General features: G+C 36.5%; 1 protein-coding gene across 3 annotated transcripts in view; it reads right to left on the reverse strand.

Moving 5' to 3' along the window:
* The window catches only part of SRBD1 (S1 RNA binding domain 1), a 206565-nt gene that overhangs the window by 186633 nt on the left and 6839 nt on the right, over positions 1 to 13093 (reverse strand). For all 3 annotated transcript variants that reach the window (XM_090281240.1, XM_090281239.1, XM_090281238.1), the window contains exons 3-5: positions 11625 to 11802; positions 3879 to 4265; positions 2574 to 2740 (exon numbers count right to left, since the gene is read on the reverse strand). In XM_090281240.1, coding sequence (XP_090137366.1) covers positions 2574 to 2740; positions 3879 to 4265; positions 11625 to 11802 — 732 coding nt within the window. The remainder of the gene's footprint in view (positions 1 to 2573; positions 2741 to 3878; positions 4266 to 11624; positions 11803 to 13093) is intronic.

Consider the following 13093-nt stretch of genomic DNA (forward strand, 5'->3'; position numbering starts at 1 on the left):
AACCAAGATTTCCCGGAGAAAAGCTGATTCCAGGAATCAATGCATGGGTAGGAGCAAGGCAAGGCACAGTTGTTCTACCACTTTATAATTAATTTTTCACTGTGAATATGCAATCCTATTGTTATATTTAGTGCTTCTCAATCTACCTGTTCCTATCTATAGGATCTGCCTAATAATGGTATTGCTAAGATGATGGGCAAAAGTCAGAGAGATGATAAAAAAATTATTAAAAATGTTGGAAAAGACAGTTAAATCTAATTATGAATAAAACCCGAAGGCAGAAAATTACAAATTAAAGATGGAGGATAGGTAGTCCTTATATTACAACCTGTATGCCTTTTAAAGTCCTGCAAGCCCAGGGGATGAAGCCTACTAGAGTCATTTTGACAAAAGACCAATGTCATATTGGCTTCCATACAAGGAAAAGGTGAGGCACATTTAGAGAAAATACAAAAAACTTTTCTTACTATCCATAATCATACTCTTTAATTTAGTTTTTTAATAGTGACCCCTAAGAAATATATTTTACCTTGCAAACGAGTATGTAGGTACATACATATATATGTGTGTGTATCTGTGTGTATTAGTGGAACCAATTTAGTAAGTCATTACCATTTAAAAAATGAAATAGAAAATATAAGCATGCAGTTTGTATAGTAAATGTTGTTTCATAAAAAGTTTCAATTATATATACACATTATAATATTTACGTTTACATACACATATATAAACGTTTATTAAACATTTACCTTTAGCATAAAACTGTACTCATATTTTCTATTCTCTATTTCATTGTTTAAGCGGTAATGACCTATTGAATTGATTTCACTACTCATTTATGAGTAACAATTAACAGATTAAAAAATCAATATAGAGAAAATGCCGAGTTTATGAAGAAAATAGAGACCTTATCTCATTACCAAAAAGAAATCTCTGCCTGATATAAAAAGATCTAAGCCCTGGTTAATGTCTCCAGTTACTTCAAAAAGCATTCCTCTACTAATACAAGCATGGAACTCTCTTGCAGAAGTGTTTTTCACAGAAAAAGGACAAAATAATAATAATAGTAGTAGTAGTAGTAGTAATAATAATAATCCCATACATACAACCAAATATTGTTAGAATATTTAAAAATTTTTAAATACACTATCCTTGCTTGTTTTTAACACTTCATTATTTCAGATCCCAAAACTCTCGGGTTTTCTTCAGAAAGCTTACTACAGAAAATGTAAAACTGGCCTTCCAGATATGACCCATAGATGACTTTGTTTGGCTCTGAAGTTTTTTACATAGAAACCCATACTACCAAGTTCTTTTCAGAAACAGAAAGATCCATCAAACTGGGTAGATAACACTGCATATCAGCAAGCTGCTGGAGAAGAGTAGAGGCCAGTTTCCCCTCTTAGGATTTGATCTCTAGCTCTTATCCCTTGCTATTTGATTATACTAGTCTGGTCCTAGAAGATTTGAATCTGAGATCATTTGATTAGTTAGTCATTTATACTTCTGGGCTGGATAACTGATTTTGTTCTCCACAAACTATAACTCTCCACATATAAGCATTTTAATAGGCATTTTAATCCTTCTGGCATTTAAAAAAAAAAAAAAAAAAAAAACCTTCAGCAAAGGGGTGGAAAAGTTAGTGAGCTGCAAGTTTCTTCAAAATCACAGGAAGCTTATTAGGCTTCTTATAAAAATAACTCAATACTTTTAGAATGGCTTAATGGCAGTGTTATATCCAATTTTAATCAGATTCTTTTTGTAGACTTAACACACACATTAACAACATGGTACCTGGCATATAGGAGACATGCAATAAATGCATGAATGATGAAGAGTGTTTTCATAAACTTTACTGAGTAATACAGAGTCTTACAGTCTTCATAGTTTCTATATCTGTCTTTCTGAGTTATTAAAGTAAGTCCATAGGCATAATTTTTAAAGGGTACTTTCCATTCTATAACCACACAAAACTTACAATCCCCTAATATAAAATGATCATTCCCTTTAAAAAAAAGAAAATATACATATTTCCTACCAACCTCTCTACTGCCAAAGAACTTTACATTTAGCATCTTTACAGTATCAAGAGGGCAGCTTTATGCAAGTCATTGAAGATTTAGACAAAATTTTCCTAAGTCTCTTGCTGGCAGTCCTAATTCTGTCATACCAAACCGTTTCTATGAGAGAAGATGACACTGAAACTCTCAGACACATACTTTCACTGTAAACCACCTTTCGGATACATGCCCAAGCTATGCATGAACACACCAGCAGAGGGACCCTGTACACCCCTCAATAAGTAAAGTAGAGCTGACTTCCTCTGTCAGAAGAGGACTATATCCAGACAACAATAATTCAGCATCACAGCCCTGACCAGCGTGGCTCAGTGGGTTGGGCATTGTCCCACCAAGCAAAGGGTCATCGGTTTGATTCCTGGTCAAGGCACATACCTGGGCTGTGGGACGGGTCCCGGTTGGGGACATGCAAGAGGCATGCCATTGAAATATATTGTCGTTCACTTCCTCACTGTTTCCCCTTACACTAGGCTAATCTCTTCCCACATTTCTTACCATAGCTCCTCTAGGGTTTGTTGAACTTCTCTCAAGTAATCAGCATCGAGGTTATTAATGAGCTCTTTCCGATAACGTACAATAAAGGGAATTGTGTTATCATCATTAAAGAGACGAATGATGTTGGCACAAACCCAAGGTTCGATATTAGTTCTTTCAGATAAAACCTGTAAATTAAGCACACTTAGTGATAAAATCCTGAAAATTAAACATCTATATTATAATGTATAGTTTAAAATACAGCATCAAATTATGTTCTCCAGTCACTTGGAAACTACTTACTGTGGTTAAAAATAAATAAATAAAATTTAAAGACTACATTAAAATATATATATATGTATATATAAACTGACAATCATAAAATAATCATTTCATTAAATCAATAAAATCCAATTAAAACCATTCTATCATTTATAGTCTACAAGGCTCAATGAGATATGCACAAAGATCAAGGAGCTGGTAACTCACTGCATTGGCATGAATGATGAGAAAAGGCACTTTCAACCACTGCTAGTGAGAAAGTACAATGGCATAACCTCTGAGGAAGAGCAATTTGACACACCTACCAATATTTACAATACATAAACACTTTGATGAGAATTTATCCTGATACATTTATTCCTCTTGAGAAGGAATTATTTATAGCGAATTTTTTGGAAGGATTGTTTCAGCAGAGTAAAAGTTTGACAAAACGTAAGTCTGCAATGAGAAATTGGTAAATAAATTATGATATGCCCACAGAGCATAATACCAGGCAACTACTCATAAATGAACTGATATAGAATGACTAACAAGAACTGGAAACATGGCTCACTTGTCTGGAAAGATAATTGGCTAGATGAGAGTTAGGATACAAAGATCTGTACCTTCTGAATTTTGTATCATACACATATAGTACTACATATTCGAAATAATTAATTATTTTTAAAAAGTCTACAAGTTTCAGTAAAATGTACATGTAAGCAGAAAAGTTTAGAGAAGTCAGCCTGGAGAAGAAAACAAATGAAATGCAATTTCAGTAACTCTTCTCAAAACCTAAGCAGATTTTTCAAAGTAAAGCACAAAAGGCATTAAGTTTTATTAGTATTTAGGTCTTGATGTGCAAAATCTATCAAAAATGGAAGAAAAATAAACAGAAAAATTATTAAGGAATTATCATAATCAACTGGTTCACAAAATCAAGTCAATGTATAAAATAAATTGAATTTCAAAACTAAAGATGGAATAAGTGGCTGAACTCCTGAGACTTTAAGAATACTCTCATTCCTCTGGGCATCTTAAAACACAGAAAAAGGCTGCACATACCTGTACTATGTCCCAGTTCATTTCCATCTTCTCTGCAATATTTTTGGCATCTGACAGACACCTGACAGGCTGCCCCTGAGGACATGTTTCAGTCTTCATTTTCTTTAAAGGCAACTGACCAGATACACAGTCATCTTCACTCTCCTCCTTCTTACAGGCCCCTTCCCACAAGGTGCTTGTGGATGGTGTCTCTGTACTATTGCTCTCACTCTTGAAGTTGCTGGCTTTGCTGGTTTCTTCTTCAATTTTCAGCTTTTTGGTCTTCTGAGCTGACGGTGATAGAGCTGAATTTTTCCGTTTTGTCTTTGTGGTTTTCAGAGTCTGCACAGTATCCAATTTATTTTTTCTGTCTTCTAAATCAACATCAGCCACAGCCACAGAACTATTCTATCAAACCGCAAGGAAAACACACATGAATTAGAAGATAAAAACCAATTGCTGTGGAATGTTACTCAGCAATGAAAAGAAACAAATTATTCACACAATAACTTAGCAGAATTTCAAGTAGATTAATGCTGGGTGGGAGAAAAAACCCATCTCAAAAAGTTACATACTATATGATTATATTTATATAACATTCCTGAATCAATCAATGGTTGCCAGAGTTCAGATACTGGGGGCAGGGAGGGGATGAGAGGGAGGGCAGTGGGGGGATGGTGGAAGGAAGCTGGGTATGGCTATGAAAGAGCAACACTAATTCCTTGTGGTGACAGATACACAAATCGACACGTGATAAAACTTCATAGAACTATACACATACACATACACAAATGAATACAAATAAAACTGGGGAAATCTAAATAAGATCAGTAGATTTTATCAACCTCAATATCCCCATTGTGATTATTTTACTAAGATTTGCAAGATGTTACCATTGGGGGAAATTGGATAAAGGGTACATGATATCTCTCTGTACAGTAGTCCCTCTCTATATCGCAGTTCACTTACCGTGGTCTCACTGTATCACGGAATTTTTTAAAATATTATATTTAATTTTTTATCGTGGATTTTTCACTATATCACAGGATTTTACAGTACTGTATACATATGTTGTTAAAGTTACGTAAGTTTAAGAGTGTAGAATATGTTTAAGAACATAAGTAGTGTTTATAAAAGTGTGGAAAAGGTTAATAAGGGAGTGGGGAAGGCTAATAAGGGAGTGGGAACAGTTTATAAGTGTGTGGGAAGGGTTTATAAAGCCTTAAAATATACATAAATACTATAATAAATGTAAGGTTCCTACTTCGCGGATTTTCACCTATTGTGGGGGCACCTAAAACGTAATACCCGCGCGATAAGTGAGGGAATACTGTATATGATTTTACAACTGCATGTGAAATTATCTAGAAATATGAGGTTTAATTTTAAAAAATGACTAAAGAGCCTTGGCCAGGTGGCTCAGTTGGCTCAGTTGGTTGGAGCATCTTCCCGTACACCAACAGGCTGCAGGTTCAATCCTCAATCAGGGCACATGCAGGAGGCAGCCAATCAATGTTTTTCTCACATAGATGTTTCTCTCTCTTTCGCTCTATATCCCTTCCTCTATCTCTAAAATCAATGGGCATATCCTCAGGTGAGGATTTTTAAAAGTAAATAAGTAACTAAAGGATAGGTCTACACATGCCAGAGAAACCAAAAGTTAAAACTTGCAACCTAGCTCTGGCCGGGTGGCTCAGTTGGTTGGAGCATCAACCCGTACACCAAAGGGCTGTGGGTTCGATTTCTAGTTGGAGTGCACACTGGAGGCAGTCAATTGATATTTCAATGTGTCTCTGTCTCTGTCTTTCTCTCTCTCACTCTCTCTCTCTCTCCCCCTCCCTTCCTTCCTTCCTCTCTCTAAAGTTAATAAACATATCCTCGGGTGAGGATTACAGGAGAAAATAGGGGGGAATAAACCTAGTTTTAAAAAATAGATAAATAAAAATAAAATAAAACTGCAATCAAAAATCAATCATTTACAAAGAAGAAAAAACACACATTGATAAAATCCGACAGGCTCCACCTGCCACCAATGTATGCAGAAGGATTCAAGACAGAAGAACGTATGACAGCAGGGTAGTGTCAGGCACTTTTCTTTAACAGGAGACTGCAAAGCAGATCATGTGTCCAGAGACCACTGGATACAGTGCCCCCACCCCGCACATCCACACTAAGTGACACCTCAGGTGTGAAGAATGAGACCTGGCACTTACTTGGGCTCTAATAAGATACAGACCCTGCCCACATGGAGTTAACAATTTCAGAAGCTGGCCTGTTTTCATTTACCCAAGTGATGCAGATGGCACAAACCAGAACAAAAGGACAACTACTAAACTAAATTCAGTTAAAATTCAATTTTCTCTCCTATCAAATATTTTTCCACAATTACTGACTACTGAAAATACTGGGAACTACTACAGTAAAGAGCACCCCACCCCAATGCCGACCCACTACCACCTGAATCTGGAAATAATACATACTAAACAGCCCTCTGAGTATTACATTTTCAGCTGAAACATGGTAAGAACAGAGAAATAAAAAAGTAATGACTCCATCAGAGTTGATAACAACCTGGTCAAATGAACTGACATAGTTAAAGAATATGTCTATCACACAGAGGTTTGTCAGCCATACAGGAGCAAAAAAGGATAGCTGTAAAAAGCAAATAAAATCAGCATTCTTCTAAGTAAGGTACAAGGAAGAGGAAAGCTGAGCAAACAGATTCTGGGTATTTCGGTCCCAATGGTAAGACAACCCTCCTGCAAGATGGACACATCAGACTTCCTTAGATTCATGCAATTCAACATTCAACTGTCACTGTGACAAGAATAGTGCCTAGACCACAGTAGGCATTCAATAAACCCAAATGAATGGATTTATCTAATTCCACTGAGCTGATGCTCATCAAGTAAATTTCTGATTACTATTTAGTTCCCTACTTATTTCACCCTCTAAGGAGAGACAATGTTATCATCAGAAGTACAAGTTCTTGTGATGATTAGACCAAAATATTATTAAACCAACAATTTGGTTTTGTACATCACTCTTATGAGCATGGCTGATGTCAAAACACCATGAGAAATGTATCGGTCCCTGAAATGCTGAGAAAATCATGTTCCTGACTTAGAAACCCAATTCTATCACTTACTATCTATGGACCACGAGCAAATCACTTAATGTCTCCTGCCTTGGCTTTCTCATCTCTAAAATCAGGATAATAATAATACCTGCCTCAAGGGGTTGTTGTGAGGATTAAGTAAGATCAACCAAGGGCAGTGTTTAGCATGTTGCCTGGCTAATGATAAGCACAAAATATTTGCTACCACCAAGATCATTACCACCACTACCACACCTAGACCACCTTCTAAAAGAGAAAAAAGAAGGAGATGAAGAAATTAAGAAAAAATAAAATGACTAAAGGTGAGAGGTTTAAAGTAAAGAGGGGGGAAAAAGCCAATAATAATATATTAGATGCTTAAAGATATCTTCTCTGGAGTCATCAGGCAAGATTTATCTACTGTTTCTCAGTGTTGTTCATAGACCCCTGGGGGGCCCTGAGACCCTTTCAGCAGATCTGTGTGGTCAAAGCTATATTCATAACAATGCTAGAACATCGCTTGCCTTTTTCACAGATGTTGAAATTTGCAAGGACTCCACAAGAGCCAATGGTAGCAAAAATCATGACAGTGTTTCCCAGCTGTACTAGCAGTCACTGTTCCCTTCACTGCCACACACTTACAATGCAACAAATGTCAGTATCACTTAAGAATAAAGCAGTAAAAAAATATTAATTTTTAAAATTTCGATCCTTGAAAACATACCTTTTTAATAATCTGTGCTAAAATTAGTACACTAGAGTACTTCTGCTGTATATCAGTCGGTACTGATGTGTAGTGGCTGTCTTGAGGAAAAGTACTCATGAGGCCGGTTGAGTTGTGAGCTGACCTAGCTTCTTTTTCCATAAAACACCACTTTTACTTGAAAGAATGATTGACACACTATGGTTAATCAGGTGTGGGTTTCTGTCAGACTGTCACTTCAAAGAAATACCTAACATTTGGACCAATAATAAAATTCAGGCTTTAAAGTGAAAATTAGAAAATTAGAAAATTTGTATCTGCTTCTGTGAGCTTGACAGTTTTCCAACAATACAATGAAATCAGTGATTATATTAACAAATGTGAATTTCTGACATTGTGTGATGAAAGATAGTAATGTTTAGAAGATACGCATAAACCAGTGAACCAAAATTTTCCAAATGACTAATATGTAATGTTATGAAATCATGCATGGGTAAAAGATCTATTCAAATTATAACACAGACCAATGGATTTTAATGTAACAGTATAAAAGTTCATTAATATGGTACCAGATACCACAATGGGAGAAACCTTTAAAATCCTACCACTTACTCCTGGCCTTAGCTCAGTTGGTTAGATCATCATCCTGATACACCATGGCTGCGGGTTCAGTGCCCGATCAGGGCACATATGAGAATCAACCAATGAATACATAAATAAGTGGAATGACAAATCGATGTGTCTGTCTGTCTGTCTCTCTCCCCACCCCACCCCGCCTTCCTCTCTATTTCTAAAAGTCAATCAATAAAATAAACAACTGCTTACTGAGTTTTGATAATCAAATAAGAATATCCACATTTCTTTGAAAAATCTATTTTCAAATAGCCATACTCCATTTTCCAAATACCAGGGAAGTAGCTGTGTGAAGGCAGGGTTTTCTTTATATAGTTCAGTTATTTTCTGTCAGACATTAAAGGTATTTGCAAAAATGTAAAACAATGTGATTCTTCTATTTGTTTTTTTGATGAATAAAATATATACTTATTTTTCATTAAAGTGTTATGTGCATCAACATGTAATATCTTTATCATTTTTAAATTGATTAATATTTTTTATATTTCTCATTAGTTTCTAATACAACAAATATTGACAGATATAACCCACATAAGTAAAAGTTCCTTGGGGTTCTCAATAAATTTGAAAAGTGTAAAGGTGTCCAAAGACCGAAATTTTTGATTAAATGGATCTACACTATCAAAAACATATGGAAACATTTCTCCATTTTTTTGAAGCTTCTAAGACTCTACTGCTCCTTCAGTGCGCAATAAGTTTAATAAGACTCCACAACAATATTTTTCCTCTTTGTATTTAACCTGAATCTTTGACAGACTGAACAATCAAAATTTATTTTCTTTTGCCTTCATGGGTTTTTAAAATCACTCTTAACAAACGGTTATTATGTAGTCTACAACTAAATCCAAGACTCCAAGAAGAATTTGACCGTTTTTCTTTTTGTTGTCTCTGTAAGTAGGAAGCTGTCTAAATCAAAAGGTGGCTCATTATATCTTTAACAGTCAAATCAGTCAACAGTCCTCAGCCTTAACCCTACCTTGTATTGTGTGAGCCTGACAAATAACTAGAAAGGGATAGGGAGTCAAGGGGAAGCTTCTTAAAAATTAGATATAAAAGAACATTTTTATACTACATAACGACTGAACCAATGGAAGAAAAGCTGACAGAAGAAAAGAAAGGGGATGACTGAGGGAGCAGAGGCCTTGAGAAGGCAAGAGGGGATGGGATCTAAAGCAGCGGGACTAACCCTTGACAGGAGCAATGACATTTCTCCCATTATAATAGCACAGAAATGAATGCAAAATAGCTAGCTTGGTTGTTAAGAAGTGAGAAATTTTATATATTGTCAAATACATAAAAGGCAATGTCATCAGATGAGACAGAAAATAAAGAAATTTATTTAAGCAAGTTTAAGAAAAGAGAAAAAAGTGGAAAAACAAACCTGCTGGGAAAAAATAATGAGTTGACCACATATTTCAGTTCTGAGATTATGAATCTAAAAGAACAAATTAGGTCATTTGTAAGACCCCTTCCAGCAATAGTCAGCTGCCTCAGGGTTTGATCAACCATGTATCATGGAAGGAAAGGAGGGCAAAGATGGTGAAACTGTTTGACGAAACGTGATTTAAACGAGAAATTATGGAATCTAGGCTGAATAAGATAGGAGAGAAAAGGGCTGAATACCAGTGATAGTGCTGGGATCCAAGGATTTGGTAGTGGTTCTCAATGCTGGCTGCACAGAAAAGTCACCCAGGGAGCTTTAAGAATATATATTACTGCTGCCCCTGCCTTCCCCAGTATTCTTTGCAGATTTAACTGGTCTAGAAACAGGGTCTAGGAACTGGCGTATTTTAAGTCCTCCAGTTGAATCTAATGTGCAGCTAAGATTGAGAACTACTGCTGAGAAGTTCTCACAAGGGTGCAAAATTACGGCCGTGAGAGGACTCGAACAAGTGAGCTGGAAGGAGAGAGGACAGTGGCACAGGAGTGGGATGGCTGAAAAAGAAAGGTCAGCGGTAGCCCAGTTCCTGGTGATGACAAGATTCAGGCTGAAATCATGAGATGGCTGGTCAATGCAGAGAAGAAAAGGTCACCGGAGATGAGATCAAAGAACAAAAAACAACACGATGTTAGATTCATCCACGTGGTGGGGAAACCACTAAGAACGATGACAAACGACGGCAGGTGGAATCTATGAAGCAGGAGCTGAAGTCTTCAATGAATGAAGAAGAGTGGGCTCATCAATGCCAGCAACATGGAGGGAAAGGGACAGAATAATGATGAATTTTGTCTGTGGTATTTGCTAAACCCAGATTTTAAAATTATTAGAAAGCCACTAATTCCAGCTCTATCCAAAATAGCATCTTCAATTATTTTGTTCTGTGGTGGTTACAGCAAAGCAAAATGCCAAACCTAATGAAATGAAATCTTATAACATGATCTACATGCTTTCACTGGCAGTTTTGAAAGAAATTCTAACTTCCTCCCAGCCCCAGTGAATGTCTCTTAGGTGGATTTCCACTTGAATTCTCTTTTCCCCTTTAAAAAATACACATATACCAAGTATCACTGGCAAAATCAAGAAATCACCATGACAAGGGTTGTTAGGTTTACCCACCTTGAACTAGACTTTAAAACTTAGATAGACATGTGTACATTCTACGCATTTCACTGAAGAGGGTCCTTAAATTTTATCAAATTCTCAAAAGATTTGTAAGCTCTGAGCAAAGAACCACTGAACTAAGATATATTTTCTGGGTTAAGAAATCAGTCTACTTAAGTACAACAGCTAGGCCATGCTTAATGAAAAACCTCCAAATTCTGCCAATGATGGTAGAAATCAATCCCTTCTCAGCTATAGGTAAAGCCTGCCCACCCACTAGTGTGCAGTGAAAAACTTGCATGCAAAGATGATGAAACACAGGTACTGGATAACAGGATAAAAGACTGATTCAAAAGCCCTAACCAAGGGCACAGCAAGGTCTAACAACATCCCTTCCTATACACAATAAATGTGTCCCTGGAAAGTCAGGCATCCTCTGTGTATTAAAAGTATTATTTTAAATGTACTAGAAAAACTGTTATTTAAAGGGTACCAGAGAATGATTCTAGAAATAGATAATTCTTCTTGTAATGCATAACTGTTTTTATAATCCAGGTTAGTGAAAACACACTGTGCTTATGGCAAGATACACATATCTACCAGTTGATAAATATTCTTCTCCTCCAGCACAGAAGATCAGATGGTAAATACTATTAAAACCCATGGCAGAGGACACTATTGCCCTGGAGGTCATTGTCATCTATCTGCTTTGTCCTACTATAAATAAGGAGAAAGTAACATCACTAATTAGAAAAGCACTACAGTGTCCCAGTATTCAGCTAAAGCACCTACCAGCTCCTTAACAACCACGCCTTCTGAGCCATCACTGATCTGTAGGGTATTCTTCTTCATCTGGGGCACCCTCTTTGGTTTAGATTCCTTTCGAACAGGTTGCTTAGGGTTTCTGGGGACTTTCTTTTGGGGCTCCCAGGCACTATCTTCCTTGTCATCTTCTTCAGAGGCAGATGATCTAGGAGTAAATTGACAGAAAAAATTTCAGAAAAAATGAAGCCAAATGTTAAAGGCAGAAAAACAGACATATAACTCTTCTTAAAAAGAATACGGTGGGAGATATTTTATATAAAATGGAGAGATGTGAATACAGGCTATGAACAGATACTGCTAAAAATTGAAACAAGAGTTAATCAGAGACCAATATAAAAATACCCACTGCTGCGCTGTAAATCACAAGTCTCTCTCAACTCACCATCACCTAACAAATATACACACACATATCAAGAAACAGGAAATCATTTATTACCTTAAGCAATTTACTGGGTCACGTCACACTATAGTCATTGTGAGATTTTCCATTTTAACAGTGAAAAACACTTAAATAATTTCCTAAGTGCTGATCAAATTCATTTAAACTGTATTAAGTTATTCAAACCAACCTAAGGAGTGGAAAATGGCTCTGGGAAACACCCTCAATATATAAAAAGCCAGTACCAAGACCCTTCCAACTGTTTTAATTAACCCTTTTTTTCCTTTCACAAAATGGATTTATTTCCTCAGTAGATGGGATCAGGTGCAACTATAGTACTTTTCTAACAACCCGAGAATTAAACTCATAGCAACAGAAAAGAAAAATCAGCATGTGAACTCTGGTAAAGGAACATCATGCTCCTGTCAACCCAGTTAATTTTATTTCTATTGTAAAAGACCAGTATTGGTGGGAAGGACAACTATTTCCTTCAGTGAGATTGGAGATCAGAGATACCTGGCTTTTTTAATAGTTCAAGTTCTGCCTAGAGGCAAAAACCTGATTGGATGACTGCCTAGCTAAATTATTAGCTCAAGCCACTGATAATCTGAAAGTGAGTTATCTTCAGAGGTAGATGCTAACTAAAGCCTAAGAGTAAGCAAAAAACAGGCAAACAAACAAAAAAAACACAGAAAATCATTAAACTAGCATAGCACAATAACAGTGAAATTAAAGGAATGAGGTTAAGAAAACCAAGGAATCAGAAAATCAGGGTTCTGTCCTTCATGCTATCACCAAACCGAGCAGAATGACTTCTTTCCACCACAACCTCATCATCCGTTAAGCAGGAATTATTAACCTTATTTCACATGGGGATACTGCAAAGGTTACATGAGAGGCACAACAGTGCTTTCGGCTATTATGAAGACAATCTGAGTACAGGTATTATTTAATTAAACACGAGGCAGTTGTAAGACAGCTAGTCAACTCTCATTCCTAATCATACCTGACCTCTCAGCGGCATCTGGCACTCGCTCCTCAGAGCCCGTCTTTCACG

This window comes from Furipterus horrens, unplaced genomic scaffold (genome assembly GCF_987537825.1).
Source record: "Furipterus horrens unplaced genomic scaffold, mFurHor1.1.pri manual_scaffold_6, whole genome shotgun sequence".
NCBI classification, from domain to species: Eukaryota; Metazoa; Chordata; class Mammalia; order Chiroptera; family Furipteridae; genus Furipterus; species Furipterus horrens.